Below are 24471 nucleotides of genomic sequence, written 5' to 3' on the forward strand. Positions count from 1 at the left end.
TCCCCGGTCCTGTGTACACTCTGTATTTGCAGCAGCCTTTGCTGCCTGCTCCTGTGCCTGGACAAATGATGCCCACAGCTGAGGTCCTGTCACTTTCCTGTAGTGGCTCGAAGGTGCTCACTCAGAATCAACTGGGTTGTAAAAGTCCTCTGAGATCGAGTCCGTCCTGACCAAACACCATGGCACCAAGTGCCACGTCCAGTCTTTCCTTAAACACCACCTCCCTGGGCAGCCCATTCCTATACCTAAGCATCTTTGTGAAGAAATTCCTTCTCATGTCCAGCCTAAACCTCCCCTGGTGCAGCTTATGTCTGTTTTCTTGTTCCACTGCTGGTTGCCTGAGAGAAGAGGCCGAACCGCAGCTGGCTGCAGCCTTCCCTCAGCCAGTTAGAGAGAGCGATAAGGTTCCCCCTGAGCCTCATTTTCTGCATGCTAAAAACGCCCAGCTCCGTCAGGCGCTTCTTACAGAACTTGCGCTCTAGCTTTGTGCCCCTCTCTGCACAAAGAGGAGGAGCCTGTAGCAGTTGGTGACCGCCTCCCCTCCGAGCCGACCCCGCTTCCCAGGCTGAGGAGCCCCGGGTTACGCTGCCCTCTTCCCGGCCGGGCACCACCCCCGGTCCCGGAGCCCCGGAAGCGGAAGCGGCTCCCGGCGCTCCGTGTGCGGCGGCGGCCGAGGCGGAGCCGGGTCTGAATGGAGGCGCCGCGGGCGAGGGGCCGCTGAGCGCCCCGGGGCCGCCCGCACCCCGCGCCCCCTCCCCGCCTCCCTCCCTCCCCCCCCGGGGCCGCCCGGGCCCCGCCATGTCCTACAACAAGATCCCGCCGCGCTGGCTCCACTGCCCCAGGAGGGGACAGCCCGTGGCAGGTGAGCGCCCGGCCCAGTCCGGCCCTGCCCGGCCGTGGGGCGGCAGCGGCCCCGGCCCCGGCCCCCTCCCCTGCGGCGCTCCGCTACCCGCCCGTCCCGCTCCTCCTCATCGCCGGGGGCCGCCGCGGCTCCTCGCACTCTGTCCGTCTGTCTTGGCCAGAGCTCTTTGTCCCGGGGCTCCGGCTGTGCAGTGTTCCACCCCGAGCTCCAGGCCGGTGTTTGTCCCGGACTGACTCCCGCTGGGTGGCTGTTCTCCTTAAAGCAGCGCTTTGCCTTCGGCGCCGGGCTGCCCTCCCTTCGGCCTGTGCCCCGGACTCGCGCCGGGCTCACCCCGAGGTGCGGGGGTACGGGCCCTCTCTTGCCCCTTGGAGCCGCAGTGCTGGGCTTTCGCTTTGCTCTGCTTCAGTTTCGGGCTGAAACTTTTCCTGTCTGTCACATCCGATGAGAGATGTGACAGCCAGGCATGCAGAAGGTGCTGTACTGCAGCTACTAAGTTGACGAGAGGCTTGGAGCATTTTTCTTAGGAGGAAAAGCTCAGAGAACTCAGCTTGTTCAGCCTCGAGAAGAGGTGACTGAGAGGGTATCTCATTAATGTGTATAAATATCTAAAGGGGTGTTGTCAGGAAGACGGAACCAGGCTCTTCTCAGTGATGCCGAGCAGTAGGACGAGAGGCAAGGGGCAGAAGCTGATGGTTACCTAACATGAGGAATAGCTTCTTTACTGTGCAGGTGACTGAGCTGGAACAGATTGCCCTGAGAGATTGTTGAGTCTCCCTTCCTGGAAATACTCAAGAGCCATCTGGATGCAGTCCTGTGCAGTGTGCTGTGACTCTTCTTGAGCAGGGAGGTTGGACCAGATGACCCCCTGTGATCCCCTCCACCCTGACCAATGTTGTGATAACAGTTCTCTGTGCAGCCTCTTCCATGTTTTACTCGCGTTTCCCTGAATGCTCTGAATTCTTACCTGTGTCAGATTGTCATTCGGCCGACTGACAGTGCCCCTCCAGTCCCCAATGTGCTCCTGAGTTTTTTAGCTGGAAAATGAGTTAAAGTGTAACACTCCAGTGTCACCCTTGTGTTTCAGGGTTGGTCAGTGGTTGCTGTCTGCTGGGATATTCTTGCCCATAATGCGCTGTCTTGGTTGTTACTCAGTATCTAGTCTACTGGCATATAGTGGCAGTGAATTCAGTGTCATCTAGATGCACATTGTTGATTGTGTGTTAGCTGTCATACTGACTTCAGGTGAATGTTTACTTTATCTACTACCAGGCAGCAGAGGAAACAAACATCTGTCTTTTCAGTTTTCTCAAGTTCTTCTTTTCTTTATAATGCAAGCAGTTCCAGCCTCCAGTTATTTTTTTTTCTCCAATATTTTCTAGTTTTCACTCCTTTCATATCCCTCTCTGTGGTGATGTAAAGTTATGTTTTCAAAACACAACACGTGCTACTCAGTGTGTTATTTAAACTGGCACTGCACCATGATTTACTTAATAGTTGCAACTCCTGTGTTTTCTGTCCCACATTTCCACATCATCTTACATTTTTGGGTGGCAGCTGCTTGTGGAATGGAAGACACTGATGACTATATTTAGAACCTGGTGAGAAATCTCAGTTGGTTTAATCCTCGGTAATCATCAATATGCATTATTTGGCATTTGTCAGTATTTAACATCAGTTGTTAATTTTGTGGGTTACTGGTTTCTGTCAATTTCCTTATACTTCTCTGGACTTGGCTCTGTTAAATAACAGTATTGTTGGATTGCTCATGTCCATTATCTCTTTCTCCTGATTGTGGCCATAAGCATTACTTTGTGTCTAATGAGAGAGATTTGATAGCCTAAGCCTTTGAGCACAACAAAAACAGACTAATGATTCTTTATTCTGTGTTTTTCTTCTCAGCAAGTTCTTGATCTCTGTTAGTTGTGGCTTTTGTTTGTCTGTCTTTTGAGCCATGGTTTCTCAGAAATAGCAACCTAGAGTAAGCAGGAATGAGGGTCATCAGTGTGTCATCTGCTGTGCCATCACTGCTTGTGTGTTTGTTTATTCAGGAACTGCAAGGTAATTCTTTTCTATTCCATGCAACCATGCACAGGAAGTTAATGCACAGTAAAAAAAACTGCAAGTGCTTGGCTCATTTCTTTGTGTGCTTTATCAGGATGTGTTCTTGTTCACCTGAGTTTTAGTTTTTTAGTGTGAACAACTTACCAAAAGTAATGGTATGCCATCAGTCTTCTTCCCTTTTTTGCTGTTTTACATTCAAAGACATCTAGCAGTTTTATGGGAGATGATTTTTAGGGTTTAATTGATGTTGGTAATATCTCCCAGACACATTCATTCCAGTTTCAGTGTTTAAATCAGATTCCTAAGCACCTGTATGCAACTTCATTTCCATCTGGTAGTGTATTAGTAGTAGTGTTGCTAAGCAAATTTTGTATGGCTTCTGTGGACTCATATTCATGGAGTGTTTGATTGTGATGCTCTTGTCTCATGGTTGGGGCATCTAGAATTTCTAGATGACCTCAAGACAAGTACTAATGAGGCCTGAAACCCTGCTGTTGGTGAGACTGGGATCATTCAGGTTAACAGGGCTCTTTATCCTGGACATCGTGAATTCATCTATGTCTCCCATTATTTTCCTGTTCACATCTTTAAATATTGGTAGTTTTCTGCCACTTTCTGGTTTTATCCCCAGAACTGCACATTTTCACATTTGTTGCATTGCAGTAGAACTTCAGTCATTTTGATGAAAAGAGCTTTCTCTGTGTGCTCAGATCTGAAGTGATCAGGTTGCTTCAGCCTTACTGCCTTGGCAGCACCATCTCAGCAGGTATCTGCTTTTCATGAGCACTGCAAACCCATTGTCTTGGCAATTTTGCCATGACAAGTGCTAGCAAGATACGGAAGAAAAGGCATGAGAAGTGTCTCAGCAGTGTTTTCCAGCTTCCTTCAAGTGATGCATATTAGTAAATCCTGTTCTAGACAAACATGTAGCATGCAGAACTATGGGATATTATGGAAAGCATCCACATTGCATATGAGAAAGCACCTTGAATAAGAGTAATGCTTCTGGTTCAGGAAGTTTCTGAGCTATAACTTGTTGTAGCTGGGGAGAATAATCTGGATGATGGATTGTCATTGTTTTACTTTCTTTCCTAGTTGTCTGTTATTGGCCTGTGTTGGTCATGACATACCAGGTGAAATGGGTGCTTTGACCCAGCATAGTTCTCTTGAATCAGAAAACTGTTACTTTGTAGAGGTATTGTTGTTTTTTTTTTTTTTTTTTTTCAAATTGTGGATTTTACCATTTAATTTTATTCCCTTAACCTCAGACTTTACCCAGTCTAGCCTTCCTAATCAATGCTCAATCTAAACATACCATGGTCATACATAATCATGTACGTTGTATTTTGAGTTGATAGCTTTATGTCACAGAAAATCATGCTAAATTAAGAGTATTTTTTCAGTGGTATGCTCTAGAATTTAGATTTGAAGATAAAAAAAAAGTGACAAAGTTAGAGCATGTACATGGAGAAAATGTGCTGTCTTACATTTTCACTTTGATTTCCCTCAGATATATCTGCTTGATGTCTGTGCTCTGATATACTTGGCTCTTATTTTTAGAATTTTTACCTGTTTTTCAGCCTAAAGAAATACCATCTGTTAGACAGGCAACTAATTTGGAAAATGGTTTCTAGTAGCCACTTTCCAGAACTATTTGAAAAATTTGATCATAGTTGTGGAAGTAGGTAATAATCTGTTGTCAGGGTTCCAGTAACATTTTGAAGTTAATTTGGAAATTCTATTGAGGAGTTACAGTTAGTGTCATAATGTAGTTGAGGTACTTGAATGGCTTGGGATGCTTTGATGTTTATGTAAAGTATCACTTTGTTACTGTTGGATCACCTAATTCAGCAAATGATGTTTTAATCTTCAAAAGCTTATGCATGGAGGCTTGAGTTGAGTTGCAATCAGGTGTTACTGCATCGCTTCTTTAGCACAAGATGTAAGGCAAAACTGGAGGAGAGACAGTAGCTACTGCCTCCTTTATACTTGTCCATATTACTCAAAAAGTTTAGAAATCTTTTTAGAATTAAAGCTTAGATTTTCAGTAGCTTGATGATGTTTAATGAGAGGCTTGTGGGGAAGAAGTTTTTTCAAGCATCTGTACAAAAACCAAATTGCAGATTTTCCAGGTAGAAGAGAAGAAACTGGAATTTTTAGAAGCTGAGCACCTAAATACTTCCAAACATCTGTATTTCAGCTTTGAAAGTCATAGTGAATGGGCTCTATATGAAATATTCATCACTTCCACAGCTGTCTGTAGGTATTCAAATGCTGCAGGGGATGCTGACTAGACTACTTTGTCTTTTTCCACCCTTTTTTTCCAGCATCTTGTAAAGGATGGTGGTTTTCTTTTGTAGCCATTGACTTTTCTGTCAGTACAGCTCCTGTCCTTGAGTGCATGGGTTGAGAAAGCTTAGTTAGATTCTTTGTGTTCCATGATGAATGAGTAGATACGTCTGTATGGGTGTGACAAGTGGCAAAGGCAAAAAACTGTCAAGCACGATGTTGTTTTGCAAAAATTATGGTGATGATAGATTTTTGTGTTTAGATCATGTAAATCTAGAATTCTCATAATCAGTCTGTACAGAGGAGTATTGCAAGTTAAAGTGGAAGGGCTAATAGAGGCTAAATGGTAGTGTTGAAGGTGACAGGGAACACAAAGAAGCAGGAAAATTAGATAGAAATGAAGAAATGGAGAGGAGGTGTCCAACCCAACAGCTTTTACCATGGTGGATGGAGGGTGTGTAACTTGGGATGAAAATGCAAAGGGCAATAAAGTGAAATTTTTCTAACAGTCATGTAAGTTGAAGTGACTACAATTTATTACCATTTAACATGAGTGTTGATTGTATGACAGAATAACTCTCCTTTTAGCTGTAGATTTTGGAACAGTCTCAGGGGAAAAGTGAGGCTGTTTCTCGTGTTGCTCACTAACATCTAACCTGAGCTTTGTAATTTCCACATCTGTCTGTCTTCTGTGGCTTCTAATGCCTATTTCATGGAAGGTAGATGCTTATTTGAGACTACATAGAGTGTTGCTAAATTTTTTTTTGCAGGGATCCTTACTGTATATTTGCAGGTAATCAGAACTGATGTTTACATGATTGGATAACAAACTGTTATTTCTAAATGCTGTTTTAATGTTTTCAATTGTACTGAGTTTAAATTTTCTGTATTCTGTTGTGCTGTAGCTGTCCCAACTTAAATCACACAAAAAATTAGCTAAAAATGTTTAATTGCTCTATTTCAGATGAACTGACCTGTATTTCCTTTAAACATTTAAACTTACTGATGAAATCTGAGAACTCATAACTAAAAAATATTCCAATTTACTGTTGACAGTACTATTTCTGCAATTATTTATTATTGAAGGTGAATGTCTAAAACTGCTCACCATGTTGGTTTGAAATGCTAGGTTGTAACTGTACATATACATAAAATACTGCAAAATTTTATTATGTTTCATAGGGAAGTTTTTACCTTTGAAGACAATGTTAGGACCAAGATATGATGAACAGGTTGCTGAAGAAAATCGTTTTCACCCAAGTATGTTATCCAACTACTTAAAGAGTCTGAAGGTAAGGTTAAATTTTCTAATAGTTGAAACATTGCTCTCATTATTAATATTTACTGAAGTGTTGCTTTTCAGATCTAAGGAAAAAGTTGTTGATGGCTTTGTTTGGAACAGCTGTGCAGAAATTGTTTGTTTACATTTCCAGGTCTTCTCTGCAATTAATAGATTTCTGAAAGTGGTTTCTTACAGGTTAGAATTCTTGAGCAGGTCCCTCGGCTGTTCCTTCATGAGCCTTGTTGCTCTTCTCTGTTCACCCTCCAGCCCCTCAATGTCCTTTCTGAAGTGAGGGGCCCAGAACTGAGCACAGCACTCGAGGTGTGGCCTCCCCAGTGCTGAGTGCAGGGGGACGATCCCTGCCCTGCTCCTGCTGGCCACACTATTGCTTCTACAGGCCAGGTGCCACTGGCCTTCGTGGCCACCTGGGCAGCAGAGTGTGGGCTGGTACTGAGCCTCTCAAGGCACTCCTTCCCCTGCCTGTGGCACTGCCCGGGGCTGCTGTGACAGGACTCTGCAGTTGCCTTATTGAACATTGTAGCATCCACCACTACAGGCTTGTGGTTCTGGCTCCCTTCTTCATCCTCTGTTTTGCCCATTTCTGTCTGTGTTCTCCAGTTTGCATGTTCTGCACTGTAGCACAACTGTGACAATAGAGGTGGGAACAGGACCTTTCCAGCCTTTCATGTAGGTCTCTATAGTGTTGTGGCCAGTCCGGCCACATATGGGAAATGGGATTTTGAGCCTGCTAGGCAAAGAAAGATCTACCACCTAATTAATTAATTGGGTTATTAAACTTTCTATTGAAGTTTAGTGCCATTTGTTTTGATTGTGTCTATGAGATGAATCATGCAAGTGCTGTTTTTTCTGTAGATCTTTTCATTATTTTTTGCTGTTGATCGAGGTTAAATTAATTCTGAATTTGTTTAACAGTATCAGACTTGAAATATCAGAAGAATTAGGTGACTAAAAGATGGGAATCCTCATTTTATTAATTTTGTTTAGGCATGGGTATGAAGTAGATGTGAACTACTCAGTGTAGCAGTGGTAGGAGGAGCTGTGCAGTAATGTGATAAGAAAGAACGATCAGTGAAGCATATGTGCCTGTTCTCAGTGCTTGAATTGGAAGGATTTTTCTTGTTAGAGTTCTTGCATCTGTGCTTTTATGATCCACTCTAATCACAGAGGATCAAACAGAACTCTCTGTGAATAAAATGGTAAGAAACCTGAGGTTCAAAGTATTTCCTAAAGGATTAAAACCAAACGAGGTTAAATGTTGATACCAAAAAATGGATATAGTTTATTTAACAGTAAAAGAAACAAAGAGAAAGAAATAGAAAAAAGAGGTGGGTGGGGCCAGAAAGAGTGACAGGGACAGATTAAATAGAAACCATGGGTCCCAATGACATCTTGCTGCTCCCCTCCATCTGGTTGTCTTTGTGGGGAGGGTCCTTCACCACAAAGTATAGAATCCAGTGGATTAATATATGTTTGGGTCAGGTGGGAATGCCCAGGTGCCTCCCCTGAGCAGGGGAAGGTTGTCACTGTCCCTTGCAAGGCTCTGTGTCAGTTGCATCATTTTGCATTACATGCAGTGCTCTGGTGCAGGGTCTGGGGTTATTCAGGGGGCTTTGGTGGACCATGACACCCCCTCTGCTGTCCCTCACGTGAAGGCCCTGTAGATGTGGTGTCCCTGGGGTGGGGTCCCCACAGCTGCTCTGTGCAGGGTGTTCACTGCTTCTGCTCAAGGAGGCTAAACACCCAAACCCTCTCCTCCTCCTGGGCTGGGGGAGAGTCTGTGCAGACCTGGGGCTGTGGCTCCACCCCAAAGCTGCTGGGCTGAATTCTCCTGTGGAAGTATTCTTCTCCCCCAGCCCAGACCTGGAATAATGTCACTTTTACCTCATCTCAGATCAGCTTACAGGCCAGGGCCTCAGCCAGGGGGCCCTTTCAGGGTGGGCTTTGGTGATGCAGCACTTATTGGTGTAGCTTCATGATACAGTTTTAATGGGCAAAAATCCTTAATAAAAACGTTTAAACCATAAACTTTAAATTTCAGTCTCTGACATGTGCATCTAAATTCTACTTGAGTTCCTCTTTTACGTATTATGTTATTTTTGACTCTGGATTTGATAGGTATACCTGGAATTTTTCCCAAACCAATCTTATTAATGTTTTAAAGTAATTTAAAATTCTGTGTATATTTTGAAGTTACAGAGAATTTCATAACCTTACTCAGAATTTCTAAATGCTTGCCTCTTTAGTGATTAGCCTCCAAAAAAAATTCATGGTGAAACTCTAGCCTTTCTAGTAGTCACATCTGTCAGTTCTGTTGTAATGCTACAAATTCATGTTTTGAGTGACATCAGATTATTAGAATTTGATAGTAAAATTAGTAGCATAGGATCCCCACTTATATTTTGGTAATTTTGATTAACAAGCTGAACATAGAATTTCTCTCAAACTCTCTGTTCTCGTCAAATCTCTTACACTGTATTGGACCCTGGCATTGTTGGTGGGTGTTTTGCTATTTGAAAATATATATTTCTTTTCTATTTGCCATTTGCTATTTATGTAGTGGTTACTTACCATTTGTAGATTAGCAATTTACCAACAAGCCAGCAACGAAATAAATGTGAAATTGAGGAGTTCTGTAAGAGTGAGGTTTCCCACCTGAGGTGAAAGCAGCTCACTCTGCATGATTCTTGTTATTTTATTGTAGTGTATTTTTTACTGCTAATATTTTGCAGAATAATTATTTCTGAAAACTGGTTATTACTTAAGTCCATATAATTTAGCTCCCAAATAAAAGACTTCAGCAGAAACGTTTGCATCTGGATTTCTGTAACAGAGAGATGTTGATGTTACCACAGATCTTTGAAGGTGCTGGTTTAGCATTTAAAACAACATCTGTCTGGGTGGAACTGTCTGTAACAAACTTCCGGTGGGATTCCTTTTCTCAGGGAGCTGAGTTGTTGAAAATCTGAATGTTAGAAACTGATTTGATTAGCCATGCCAGCCCCATTTTTCTTGTGATTGCCAGTAGGGGCATAGTATCATAATGTTCTCTTAAACGAATTGCAGGAGCAATTGGTGAGAGTGTGAATAATTTTTTTTTTAATTTCTTGAGTAGGTAGGTTAGTATACAGTTTATGCTTTATACAGGTAGATTTATTTCTGTCAAAAAGAGCTAAGACATTAGTTAACTCAAAAGAATATTTGAGTAATTAGTATGCTCAATTACAGAATTGCAGAATTCTTATTAGTAAAACTGCTTACCAATTTTCAGCCATATTATTGTTTTCATAGATACATTCAATCACTGATCTAAACTATTTTTCTCAAATAAGAAATTCAAGAGAAAATTGCTGAGACTGGAGTGAATTCAGTGTATTGTAGTATGCTGTCTCCTTGGGGAGGGTGTTTTCAATCTCCAGTGTCCAAGGAGAAGCTTCTAGGGTCATACAGGGGAACCTCACAAAGCCTGTTTTATTGCACAGCAGCAGAAGAGAGCATGCATAAGGCATTAATAGCTGGGGATATCTGGAAATGAGGAAGTGAGGGGAAGGCTTTTATTTTGTTCCAGTGGTACTGGTGGTTTTTTTTGGCATGGATTTTTTGAAAATCATAGTTGTATACTTTGATACATTGTATAACCCCCCCCTTTCTTTAAAAATTATTTTATCATTTTCTTGTGCTTTGCACTCTCTAAATTATAATATATTATGTGCAGTCAATCCCATGGATTGAAAATACAAATGATTGGGCTTTCTGTAAAGCAGGGAAACTGCTTTCAGGTCTTATATGCTCTATATGCCAGAAATGCTTTTATAGCTTTGGATAAATTACACTTGATGCCTATTTGCTGTACTGCCCCATGAAGTGTGTGAGGAACAGTGTCACTTGGCATGAGCTTCACTTGCATGTGATTGAAATTATATGCAAAAATGGCAAAAGAGTAGTGAGTGAGAAGTCCTACAGGCCTGAATTAAGTAGTCTTGGAGACATTTGCAAAATGCTATAGGGAATGGAGAGGGAGGAAAGTAATCATTGAATTAATGGTCTTTGTATAATTTCTACAGAGTTAATCACTCTCTAGGATGCTGTCAGTCTCCGTGCTTAGCAACTCAGTTGACACTTTATATTTTCAGGTGGTGTAACATTGCTTTCTAATGGATCTCCTTGCGAGGTGGTTTATATTTCTGCAAAACACAGTAATAAGAGTAAATAAAGTATTCTGAATGCAATATGCAAAGTTGACAATGAGAAATTCAGAACTGATCTGGATATTACTTTAGAAATTTTAATACTGTTGACATAAATATCATGATGCTTTTTAATATTTATTAAATAAAAGTAATATGAAAGTATATAAGTATTATAAACATATATAATCAGAAGTTTGAATATCTTGGAGAGCTATCTATAGATTATTGGAAATTTTCCTTTAGGGGTCTACTGAACAGCATATTCATGTGAAATGGTTGTTTCTTGAACTGTATTCTAGTTATAATTGGATTTTACATTTTCTGAATTGTGTGGAAATGATTTTTTAATTTTGTAATTCTTGCAATTGCACTGCTAAGTTATTGCCAGTCTGTTGGTCCTACCTGAAAGCATGACACTGAGTTTTTTGTCCAAAAGCAATTGCTCGCACTTACAAGACAGGAAGCCAGAAATACTTTCTTTGCTCAGGTGTGTTAGTGAGCTGTTTTTGCACATTGGAACAAGGATCAGTAGGATATACTTTGATATGCTGTGTGTTTTGCGCCACCCAGTGGAATTCCTCCTTTCCATCCTTCTTAAAAACATAGTAACTTCCACAAGGCTCCTTAAAAGATCCATTTTCCAGCTGCAAAAACAAACACTAAAAAAATAAATTGATGCACTAAGGTAACACATTAGGGTAGAGTGGGCAAGGCACCCTGGATTCAGGAAGTCCCTAAAGTCTGAGTGGTTGACACTGCCACCTTAGCTGCTGACAGCATGTTTGAATACCTGAAGTTGTTCTGCATTTTAGCTTTAAATAAGATGTTTTTAAGAATTTGATTAATTTGATTAATTTTTAGACTCGATAATGTATTCATTCTTTTGCATTGTTTTGCACTCTAATAGGTAAATTAAAATGAGTCATTTTTTCTGGGAGCGTACTTATGTGTAAGTCTCAGTAGTTAATGTTTCTTACAGTATGTTCACTGTGCCAGTGTTTATTATTGCTCTGCTTTGCATAAGAGCACTTGATTCCATCATGTTTGTCTTTTTAGCATGGTAAAGTAATTCTTTACCAGATTTTCCTGCTGTTAGCAGAATTTTCTTATTTAGAATCATTGGTTGGAGCAAACTGAAGTTTTTGAATTGATGACAAGTGCTAATTTAGACACCAACTTTCACAAAGAAATGCAGATGTCTGTAATGGTGGTAAAATACAGATTTTACAAAAAAATGCAATATTTAATGCTTTTTAAACTTACAGTTATAGCCTGTGGTTGCTTTTAATATTTATGGTTTTAGATATTTAGTATTTATGCACAGCTATTTGAACCACATATAAAAATTTATTTTTGTTTTTTTTATGTTGTTTTTTTAGGTTAAAATGGGTTTGCTGGTAGACTTAACCAACACCACTAGATTCTATGACAGAAATGATATAGAGAAAGAGGGAATTAAATATATAAAGCTCCAATGTAAAGGGTAAGTTGTGTGCTCTTTTAAATTATTTCTGTGGCTTTTAATTTGAAAGATCACAGTGAAGAAATTAATTTTTTTTCTCTTTTTGCCTTTCTCCCAGGTGTCTCCTAATCCATGTGTTCTTGTGTTTTTCAGGCATGGTGAGTGCCCTACACCTGAGAATACAGAAACATTTATCCGTGTATGTGAACACTTCAGTGATAAGAATCCTTCAGAGCTTATAGGTACATCTTATATTCATCTTATGCCCATCATTAGTTTTTATTCTTAGTTTGTATCATATTGGCTTGTAACTGCAGTCTCTTATTCTTAGAAGTCTGAGCAAAGGAATTTCCTCAGTACAGTGTTTAAACATATACAAATTTGATTGCTTTTACTGCAAAATGAATATGTTTCTTTTTTTTTTTTACAGAAAGTAGTATGTTTCTGCATCCATCAGTTTGATAACAGCTGTTGGCTTAATGCAGAAAATTACACAGGCCCAAGAGCTGTCTAGAAATACATGATACTTGCACTGTGGTTTTGTAACTTCTGCTGATACAAATGCGAGTTATATATTTGGTGGTGTGGTTTACTTGAAGTCATATTTGCCAACTGGATTATCAGAGATTCTTTAGCAAGTCTCACAAAATTGGTAGTAGATACTAGGCTAAGTTTTTCTTCTGTGGTATACAGTCTTGCAGTGAATATTTGAATGTTCTGAGCATACTTTATTCAGAGAGAAGTAAGTTCTGAGTTTATTTTACATCCCCTCTAGTTTTAGTTAAAACTGTTTTACTCTGATTTTTGTCAATCATATTAATGTTCATCCCTATCTGCAAACTATCAGAGACAAGAAGTTACTTTGCAGGTGAGTTTTCAGAGTCAGAATGGGTGTCATCCTCAATCTTCTTGGATGGTAATTTTGCAGCCTTCTTGAATCTGAGTGTCTGTGCAACTTATGAGTACATGGAACAGTTGTTTGTGCAGGTATCATTGCTAGGAGCTTGGTAAACTAAGCTGGTATGTTCATGCAGTTTAGGATTCATCCAGATACATGGAAGAATAGCTGAAGTTATTGGAAGGGACCTGTGGAAATCAGCGACTCAGTTGCTCTTCTTTAGAACAGGGCCAGCTAAAGCAAATTCCTCAAGACCATGCCCATTTGGCTTTTGACCAGCCTCTAAGCTTGGAAACTGCACAACGTTTTCTGCAGCTTCTTCCAGCGTTTGTTCTTACAATACACAGGTGTTTTTTTCTCATGTTGAAACAGAATTTATTGTATTTCAATTTGTAGCCATTGCTTCTTGTTCTGTTGCAGGATGTGATACCACTGAGAATTTTCTTTCTTTGAGTGCTTGAGAGATTTAATTTTGTCACACATTTTTACACCTAGTTTTCTTTTAGATGCTTGCTTGCTTCTTTGTTGTGCACAGAATGCAGTTTAATTAGAGACACTTGTGGCACAACTGCAGCCAGCAGCCAAGCCCCACACAGCTGGTCCATTACTTTTCCACTGGTGGCACTGGGGAGAGAAGTGGAAGGGTAAAGGTAGGAACCTCACGAGTTGAGATAAAGACAGTTCCATAGGGAAAGCAAAAGCCATGCACAAGCAAAGCAAGGAATGAATTCACTGCTTCCCAACCCCAGGACAGCAGGGCCCCATCACACCTAGCAGTGACTTGGGAAGAAAAATGGCATCACTTTGAATGTCCCCCCATTCCTGTTTCTTCCTCTCTCTCTATGCACTGAATGTTCTATGGTCTGCAGAATCCCTTTGGCCAGTTTGGGTCAACTGTTCCAGCTGTGTCTCCTCCCAGCTTCCCAGGCACCCCTAACTTCCTCACCAGCATGCCAGCATGAAAATTAGAAAAGGCTTTGCTGCCCAGCAATAACAAAAATATCTCTATATCATCAACCAGCACAAATCCAAAACACAGCCCCACACCAGCCGCTGTGAAGAAAATTAAGAATCTGTTTCAGTTGAAACCAGGACAGAGATCTGTGTGTTCTTCTCTGAACAGTAACACAGCTGCATGGTTTAAAAGATGAGGAACTGCTAAATGGGAGTGAGCAGAACCAGTTCACCAACAGCATTTCAAAACTTATGCCAGACATTGTTGGTGACTGATCCCATTTGCTTTTCTTTTAGCAATTCCTCATTTTCAGTCTTCTTTTGCAGTTCTTTCACTTGGTCCTCCGATAATATTTTAGAACTTGAAATAGTGGTTATGGTCAGCAGTTTAAAAAGTGCATGGATAGCATAGTGATGTCCTATAAGTAGCAGACCCATTTAGTTGCTGTTTCAACTTATAAAATGCCATTTTTAGTGTTGAGTCAGTAACTTTTTGGCTTTGATGAATTGTGGAAGATTTTCCTTTATTTAGACACTTCACCTCTTTAGCGGAAAAAAGTCAATTAGAAAGAGGCAAGGAGAAAGTAGTACGTTGAATCAACTTTTGAAGAACATGTTTAGGCTTTTGTAGTGAAAGAGAAATGCTGGAATTTTCTATTTTGCCTTTTGTGAATTACTGAAATTTGTCATTTTGGGCACTTGTTTCTTCTGACAGGGCATCAGAGGGAGTGGTGTGGAGGGTGTTTATCAGAAGTGAAAGAGGTCTAGAGTGTACTAGTGATAGTACTGTACCCTGTGTGATCTTTCTCTTCTAAGCCATATGGTCTCATGCTGAGATGCTTCTTATCCTTGTCATGTGTATAAAATTATTGAGTTAACCTTTTTGGCAGCAGTAGCAGCTGCAGGACTAGTGGTAGCAATTGTGTTCAGTTTTGTTCTCAGTGTCATGATTAGTTGTGAAAAGAGACTGAAATGTGAATGTTAAGTGATCAAAATTTTCAATTCATCTAGAGCAATATAGGAAGGAAACTATTTTTGCAGCATGAAGGACAGCATTAGGCCTGCCAACCTTCAGGAGGTGACATACAAAAATTTTGCTTCAGCAGAAAACAAAGGAGAAATGATTGTTAGGAGTAAATTATATAAGTAAGCTAAAATTCATTTAATATGATGCAAGTTACACAGTTTTTAGTATTTTTAAATGGTTAGAAATGATGAATCAAAAAAATTTATGATAATTTTTACCTTACTTTATCAAGAAGGAAACTTTGGTGGGGCAGGCACAAAACCCAGTCCTATTACAGTTAATACATACTTTTTTTTACCCACTTAAAGTTGTTTTTTTTTTTTTGTTTTGTTTCTATCAATCTACTTTTTGTAGGTACTTTGGTTCTCCAGTTGAAAAAGTTCTACTCCTCAGTGTAGAGGAGTGCATAAAACAGATAGATACTCACATTTTGTTTGAATTCGCATCAAGTGAATTGTTGCCAATTTTGCTTTACTAGCTGTGGTAGAGAAATGAGCAAATTAATTAAAGCTTAAATGACTTGCTGCATGGTGCTGTGTTCCAGGTCTTGCACTTTGGGTCACAACCACCTTGGCTAAATTGCAGGCTTGGGGAAGAGGAGCTGGAAAGCTGCCTCCAGAGAAGGGCTTCGGTGTGCTGAGTTTACTGACCATGAGGCATCAGCGTGCCCAGGTGGCCAAGGAGGCCAATGTCCAGTAGGATTAGGAAGTGACTGTCCCCTGGTGCTCAGGCATTGACCTTCTGAGGTGTGTCCAGAGAAGCTCAACAGAGCTGGTGAAGGGTCTGGAGCACAAGTCTTATTAGGAGTGGCTCAGGGATCTGGGATTGTTTAGCCTGGTGAATAGGAGACTCAGGGGTGACCGTATCACTCTCTACAACTGCCTGAAAGGAGGTTGTAGCCAGGTGGGAATTGGTGTCTTTCCCTAGGCAACCAATGACAGGACAAGAGGAAATGATCTTAGGTTACACAGGGAGGTTCAGGACATTAGGAGAAATTTCTTCACCAAAACGTGAAGTTTTCAAGCACAAGAACAAACTGCACAGGGAAGTGGTTGGATCCCCATCCCTGGAGGTATTTAAAGCTGTGTAGATGTGGCACTTAGGGTCATGGCTCAGTGGTGGACTTGTCAGTGCTGGGTTAATGGTTGGATTCAATGTACTTAAGAGCCTTTTCCAACCTAAACAATTCTATGATTCTATGGTATCAACTGAAAAATGTTAAGAATAATTGCTCTTGATGTTAGTGGAAACTTTAATGATATTTATAATTTTAAATTAAGTGGGAGGAAGAGGCAGCATCTTGTCTGAATCCTTCATGACATTTTTAATAGCACAAGTTTTCAGGCTGGTCTGCTTATCACTAGATGGTGCTGTTGCCTTGAGAAAAAAAAGTGCAATGCATTTGACAGTGTATCCCTACTTTCACTAAGGGATGAGTTCAGTAGAACAGAGGCTGAAGACTTAATTCTTTTTTTTCAAATTGAAAAGATAAGCAATTCAAGATGATTATACTGTTGTATAGTTTTCTTTTTGTACATTCTTTTTTTTCAAAATTAATAAGTCTGGTCTTAGTATGTTTATGTTGAATTTGAGATAGAATTATGGTCTTTTGGCACCCCTTTCAATTTTGAGGTAAGGTACTATGAATATGATTCTTTGCCTGATGGTATGAAATGAATGTCATACTTGTTGAATCCAGTAAAAGCTCAATTAATGAATTTGATTATATTGCCTTCTGACACGCATTTGAGCAGATCTGTGAGTCTTATCTGTATTAGCCATATTTCAATCAAATTAAGTTAGTGCTCTTGATTGTGATGAAGTGCCCTATACCCTTGCTGCTGCTAATTTGCAGAAAGAATGTAATAAATTGCCTTTCAGGCTTATGTACCTTATGTGTTTTTACTGCTGTGATGGGAAGGGAGATAACCTTTTAATGTTACAGATGAAGGTGGAAGAATCTAAACTCACACTTTTGATAGTAACTATGTTTGTTAAAAGTACTTGTAAGTGATGATGCCCTTTTCTTGCTTTTCTAGGTGTCCATTGTACACATGGTTTCAATAGAACTGGATTTTTGATCTGTGCCTTTTTGGTCGAGAAGATGGACTGGAGGTAACTTTGTGTGTTAGTTCCTGGGGTTTTGTGGAATGTGGCCAAAGGGTTCTTAAGTATGTTTCACTCATTGTCCTGTCAGCTGTGCTAATGTATTCACTATTTCTTGTTTTATAGCTGCCTAAGAATCTTGAGTAAACAGCCCATATTAACATTTTTTGTATCGTCCCTTGATAGCTTAGCCTGTAGTCAAGAATTCCAGGTCTGGTAGGTCAAAAGTCAACTGTACCTGCTGTGTGTGGGCCTTGAGCAGTGTATGTATCATATTGTGTCTCTTTCCCACGACATGTCCCACATTTTAAATAAGAATGTAGAGTTCAGAGATTCCTGAAGGATTGTTTCTCGTACATTTTCATCTTTTTTGTGTAGGTGTAGATTTTTGGGCTTTTTTGAGATCTGAAGAGATTAACTAGAGCAACAGCAGAGTAGCACACATACTTCTGAAAGGTTGGGGGCAAACAAAGTCCTTGTTTCCAGCTTGTTTTTTGAATAAAGTCTACAGCGTGCTTCTATTCAGACTCATCCATTTTTTCCATCTTTTAAAAATGGTGGTTCCTTCATACAGAGTAAATATCTTTTTTACATAACATTAGTTTTAAAAGAAACCCCAAACCTAAACAATGTCTGTACCATTCTGTTGGACATAACTTTTGCATAGCTTTTGTTTTTGCAGTATTTACAAAACACTATTTCCTTCTTGACAGAGTCCTGTGAAAGTCATGTTTCTTGACAAGCCTGTTAAGCATTCCGATATTTCTTATGTGTGGTCCTTAAAGTGAAGAAAATTCTACTCCTGCTGCAGGATTTTCTTGTGACTGGATGTACAGTTATTATGCTTAGCATACATGTGCAAGCTGTTTGCAAAGAGCTAGCTCATTGCTGTCTGTTAGTAAACCTGGACTAAAGATATTGGAGTAATGGAGATGGAAAACCTTTAGTAATGGGTGGTTGAGTCTTTGCAGGATCCCAGCTGTGTATAGGAAGTAGACACAGACACAAATGGCTTTATAGTATGATTCTTGTTGTTTCCATGAGTTAGAAAAATTGTATGCTTGTAATCAAACAATTTTAAAGTGGCATGCAATAGTTAGACTTAGAATTGATCCTTTGTTCTGAAGAGGAAAGGCACTTGAATCTCTTTGGATCTCCTACTTTTATGCTGCCTATCTGTTTTCAAACCATGGTAGGGAAAGCCTTAAAGCTCAACAGCCCTGTCTTATTTTTTTTGACTTTGGGTAGTTAACTGTGTCAAGTTTGTAAATCTCTGTCAGATTATTTTAATAGAACATCCAGATGTTCCCTGGTAGGAAAAAATGTCCACAGCAAAGGAAACAATTTTGGCAAGCTGCTGGTTAATGCTGACCATTGTATTGAGATAAATCTAATTTGCTGCATCATTCTTTAAAACAAGGCACTGTTTCTTGCTAATGAGGAAATAAGATCTTCCTGATGGAAAAATCCATCCGTGTTCATTCCTTAAGCGTATGATGTAGGAGTGTTGCTGCTGTATTGTGTACAGTGGGATATATTTTATAGTTAGTTTAGAGAAAGACCTGAAAGCTCTTCAGCTTTCTGACTGGTAAGGTCAGAAACCTTACTTGATTCTCTTTTCAACAACTTATTTTTCCCAAAGACTGCTGTGTTTCTGGAACCTGGAAAATTGGATTTTTTAGCTAGGGTTCTGTATTTGAGATCTGTGCCATCTCTTTTGGCTTTCATTGCCATATATTCCAGAAGATTATAGAGTTCTTCTAATATCAGAAAAAAAATTGAGCATTTTTCAGACCCCATAACTTTCAGTTTGTTTTGTCCTTTCAGTGGCATTCATTACAGAAGATGTGAAACAATTAAAGAAAGATAGCAAAGTAAAAAATGTCTTGTGAGAAAGAAATTAGGAGTCTTAGAAAACAGAATGGGGAAGAAAAGTCCTTCTAAGTAACTGAGACTCTTAAACTGTCATTTTTGAAGTGATACTGTGTGATAGTGTCACTCTGGAGAATGTCATGTTTTCTCCTCTTACAAAGATCAGAGGAGTGAATCAACCTTACTGGTTCTTAGACACTATTTCTGTCTATTCTGGAAAATTAACCTCTTAAAGTTCTCAGGCTCCATTCCATACTGAACAGATCAGACAAAAAGAAAAAAGGATTTTGAATTAAATATCTGAAAAAAAAAGGTACAGGGCATAGTATGTGCTTTTGTTCCAGTTTTAAGACACGTGCTTCTCAAGAAGCCTAACAGGGACATCTCTCTGTTTTTGTGGTTTCTCCTTTCCCCTATATAGTAAGATTTTAAAATGTTAATTCTTGGAGCCTTACTGCTCTTCATAGCCTTGATAAATGGAAGACAGAATTATATCCAATGTTTTTAGTTAAACATTTTCATAGAAACTATGAAAATGGTGACAATAAAACCCCTGTGTTGTGCTCACTCTTGTATGTTTTGGAGAGTTTTCTCCTTGGCTGGTAAAGATGCATGACTGTTAGTTTTGGTTTCTAATTTTTTTGTGGTCCAGCTTCTAATTTATTTGAGCAAGATTAAGTATTAGGTTCATAGTAAAAGACTACAGAACCACAGTCCTTTTATGAGAAATTTCTGGAAAGAGAAGTAATTTAAAAGATTAGGGTGATTTTTCTCAGTATGATGGCTAATGAGAGGAAAGACAATTCTTAGTGGAGAAAAATGTAACCATATTTGAATTTAAACATTTGCATTTTTCTTCATTAAGTTTGTTGATATGTTTCTTTAGTCTTCTTTTGTGTTTGTGCAGTCCTCAGGTATTTACCTGCATGTCACCCATTGCTTCTCTGTAGCAATAAAAAAAGTTTTATCTGTGATAAAACAGTGATCAGCAGACCACTAGGAGCTGCAATAAGGTCTCAAAGCAGCTGCAGTTACTTGAGAACATTTCCAGTGCCCACAAAGTTATGCAGAATCTTCTGCAAGAGCAGCTGCTACCTGGCTGATCTAAGCACGGACTTTGAAATATAAGGAATGTTTTTGCAATTACCACTTCAGAATTTGTATTGATTCTCAGTCCCAATAATTCTTATGTTTGGTAAAGCATGACATGATTAAGACATATAAATTAGGCATCCAGAGTGATTTTCTTTTTTTTTTTTTTTTTTTTTTTTGACAGTATTGAGGCTGCTGTGGCTACTTTTGCTCAGGCCAGACCTCCGGGTATTTATAAAGGCGACTATTTGAAGGAACTCTTTCGTCGTTATGGGGATGAAGATGATGCACCAGCACCACCAGAACTTCCAGAGTGGTGCTTTGATGAAGATGAAGAGGAGGATGAGGATAATGGTAAAACTGGAGGCCCAGAATCAGAACCTGGATCATCAAGCTCTTCCTTTGGCAAGAGGAGAAAAGAACGCCTAAAACTGGTAATTTTCATTTGGAATTTAATATTTGAATTGCTAAACATAATTTCATAACCTAATACCCATCAGTTACCTCATCCTACATGCTATACATGTGTCACTGCTCTTACAAATGGGGACTGAAAGCATTGTCTGTAACTGGAAAAAGTTGCAGATACATTGTAAACTTTCTGTATTTCCTATGTGAATTGGGAACTTTAATATTCAACACCTCAAATATTCCAGTTGTAAAAATGACTTAAAATTTTATAATATAACAATTTTTTTGAGATAGTAAAGCGCTTTTTAGTTATTCAGTCTGTCTTTGGAGATGAAATGTTATTAGAGTTGGATGGAAACAGGTCTTGTTTTTTGTAGTCATGTGGATGAAATTCAGAATTTTTAAAATACAGTGCTCATTTTGGTAAATAGTTTTTCTTTGGAAAATTTGTGGGATTGAAAATTGGATTAGCAAAAAGCAATATGAGCTTAAAAAACCCAAGGCAACTTTGAGATCATAATGTGTTCAAAACTGTTTTAGCTTTGTAAGAAATACAGCTGATCACTTACTGTGATTTCTGACATACATCTGCATAATTCTGATGAAGTGAGTTATTGTAGTTGCCATGATATGGAACTAATATTCAAGTACACAGAATATATTTGTATCATCTGAAGACTAATGACTCAATTCTCTTCAAATTCCTGACTCGCTTTTTTATTTGCAAATAAAGTAGGCTAGACTATTGCTGAGCTCAAGAATAGGTTTTTTTTTTTCATAATACTGAATTATTTTACTTGTGTGCTGAGGTGTGTTTGTTTGGGAAGATTTGGAAATCCTCATATTGAAATAGGCTGCAGAAAAGCATTTTGTTGTTACTGCAGCTGGTCAACAAGGTTTGCAGGTGGAGTATGGAAAATGTTAACCTGACAGAAATACAAAATCCAGTCTAAAGAAGCAACATGAACTTTGAAAACTTTCAAATTATCCCTCATCTGGAATAAAAAATTTCCCAAACTGTAAAGACATAGTAAAAGTATATTTATGGGATATCACCACTTCCTCCTTAAGCCTTGTAGTAAAACATTGATATCTAAATATTTTGGGAGGGGCTGGAACCTTAGAGTTTTTTTGATGTGTCTTCTGATGCATTAGGAGCTGAGGTGTTATGATGAATTACAACGACAGCCTCTTCTCATCAAGCATAAAACTCAACTGGTCTGTTTAACAGGAGTGATATTGGCTTCCCAGGCTTTTTCTTGTCTGCCACCCTAGTTTTGTTGAAAGCTGGAAGCTAAATTATACGAATAAGCATATTAATAACTAAAAGTTAATTATGAGTTAGATAATTTGTGAAAGAAAAAGTCATCTAGTTAATATGCATATTCGTATAATTTAGTTTTGCAGCTCTGAAGGAACATTCTTTGACACGAAGAGGAGGAACGGGCAGAATTCTTTACCAAGGTTCTTGGCTGGCAGATGGGACTGCTGCTTAACTCAGTAGAGATGGATATTTGTGATTCCTTGTAAATATGCGGTCTACAGGGGGAGTGAGTATCAGGTAAATACCTCTTGCTCAGATATTCTGATTTTACTGTCTAAAGGGCTACATTTTCAGTATTATGTTGGTTTCCTGCAGCAGATGTTTCCACCTTTATAATTCATATCTTTCCTAAAAGCCTAGGGGTAGGCAGTGTAAAACTAGAGGGAGCTGTAGTGATAGCAGTGGTCTGAATTTTTCTCATTTTGACCCAAATCTTTGTGGAGACAGAAGAAAAGTTTAGTAGTAGAGGAGGAGACAGCTCCCAGGCATCTTGCTAGGGTAATGAATAGTCAGAAACAAGTGCTAGCTAGCACGTGAAATGAAGTTAATATGCTGTCCCTTTCAGAAACTCTGATGTGAGAAACTTTACTGCAGCATTTTTCATTAAAACTTCATGTTTTGATGTAAAAAAATCTTGACAGCCTTTCTTTCCTACACTACTACAGAATCATTAGAACATAAAGCCATTACAGTTTCCTTTGTCATCACCTGAAGGAAGTCGACAGGTACCAGGAAATGAGCTTGTTGGAGTCTGAGGTGCCACACAGGAAATCCAAACAAGTTTTGACATTGTCAGTGCATGCAGTATTGATTGTAGCATCAAAACAACATTATTAACTGACACTTAAAATCTCACTTCAGGAAAAAAATATTTCATTTTGCAAATCGGACAAAAAGTTGTAATTCTGAGCCAGAACCTACAAACCTCTAATGGCTCAAACTTTTACTGTTTATTAGGAATGTTGTCTTTTCTAGTCCCAAGTAAGTTGCGTTTTATGGGGTGTGAGATGCAGTGCTTCTGAAATGAGTGGTGACATCTTAAACAATCTGGAAGGGATGGTGGCTGTTAATGATTAAATTCATGATTTTGAGTGCAGGTGTCTTGTGGTCATCTGTGAGACAGAAGGAAGCAATTAAACTGATTTGATGTAATGAGGATAATATTTATTAGTTAACTATCACAGTACAATTATTCTAAATATTGGTGATTTGGGGTTTTTCTGCCTGACCAACTCTCTTTTGCAATGTTTAACCCTTGTACTTATTCTGCCAATTGTGGGCATCATGAAGGATATGGGAAAAATACTATTTTTTGATTTGGCAGCACCATTTTATGTGCTTGAGTATGGATATCCTTTTCTTCTCCATGTTAAATGCTTATTAGCTCACTTTTTCCTTACAGTATATTTTTTTTGTACTACTGGCCTTTCTTGTTATTCTTTGTATTCTGTCATGTTGACTCATGTTTTCCTGATGCTGTGGTGCCGGTAATTGAATGCAAGCCTCTAGTTGAGGCCATCCTAGTAAGGCTTAATAGGGAAAAATTAATTTCACATGTCTTAAGGCTAATACTTCTGTTTGTATATCTCAACATAATTGCCTTTCACAAGGCAGAACAATACTAATTCAGCTTTTGGTCTCTTGCTGCTTCCATGTATTTTTCTCTAATTATCTACCAGTGTGTGTTTGTATAATTTCTTATCCATTATTAAGTGTAGAACTTTGTTTATGCTGAATTGCTCAGTGTTATTTCCAGCCTATTTTTAAAATGAAGGATAACAGTGAATCTTAAACTACCATTCCAGTCTGTATCCCTGTTAATAAAGTCAGAGATGTCACAAAAATAAGAATGCTAATAGGAAGTTTAGTGGAAATAAATTGATGATCTTATGCCTAAACCAGACCCTGCAGATTCTTCTATTTTGTTAGAGAAACACTAACTCCTCTGAACCTGGTTTTGAAACAGGTTACAATTCTGGTTTATGGAAGTTACATCTGCCCCATGTTTTTTGAGTTCCTCGATGAGGACAAGATAAACAAACAAAAAATAAACCAAGGCAAATGCATGCAATGCCAGTTCTGTGAAGCCTGTTTCATTATGAAAACTAAATGTTTAGTGGAACACCTTTGCTAGTGAGTGACAGTCAGTATGATTTTGTGTTCTTTTTTGCTTGTACATGCCAAGAGGCAGTTACTGTGATTTGATCCTGTGTTTCTAGGTATTAAATCTAAGCTGCTAAGTGTAACTCTCTGTCTCTCACTTCCTTAATTTTAGAAGATATCTCTTCCTGACATGTTTGGAATGTTTCTTGCCTTCTGGGAAGCAGTCTCTGAGCATTTTGGCACACAGTCAAGTCTGAGTAGCTGAAGACAGTTCTCACTGTGGCCTGGTGATAGCCACTAGGGTCAGGAAGGTGTGTGTTTGGGGCTGCTCCCACTCCCCCACTCCTCCAGATGGTGTTTAGGATATGAACCAGCACAGGATGATCCACATTGCCACTTCTTCAGCTGAAGTGATGGCTGGAGAAATACATGGCAAGTGGGGCGAGGCTGACTAGTACAGCTGGTGTGAAGGTTGTGCACAGCGTAGATACCAGTGCATGTAGTCTTCAGTGCTGAGGAG

The 24471-nt window shown here is 39.3% G+C and overlaps 1 protein-coding gene across 1 annotated transcript in view; it reads left to right on the forward strand.

Annotated features, from left to right (window-relative positions):
• The first annotated feature begins 575 nt into the window (after positions 1-575).
• The window catches only part of RNGTT (RNA guanylyltransferase and 5'-phosphatase), a 171081-nt gene continuing 147185 nt past the window's right edge, over positions 576-24471 (forward strand). Inside the window, exons 1-6 of the mRNA XM_074538269.1 lie at positions 576-862; positions 6395-6504; positions 12082-12185; positions 12318-12406; positions 17083-17158; positions 20298-20547. Of these exons, the coding sequence (XP_074394370.1) occupies positions 799-862; positions 6395-6504; positions 12082-12185; positions 12318-12406; positions 17083-17158; positions 20298-20547 (693 nt within the window). The 5' untranslated portion in view covers positions 576-798. The remainder of the gene's footprint in view (positions 863-6394; positions 6505-12081; positions 12186-12317; positions 12407-17082; positions 17159-20297; positions 20548-24471) is intronic.

This window comes from Zonotrichia albicollis, chromosome 3, assembly GCF_047830755.1.
Source record: "Zonotrichia albicollis isolate bZonAlb1 chromosome 3, bZonAlb1.hap1, whole genome shotgun sequence".
Lineage (NCBI taxonomy): Eukaryota > Metazoa > Chordata > Aves > Passeriformes > Passerellidae > Zonotrichia > Zonotrichia albicollis.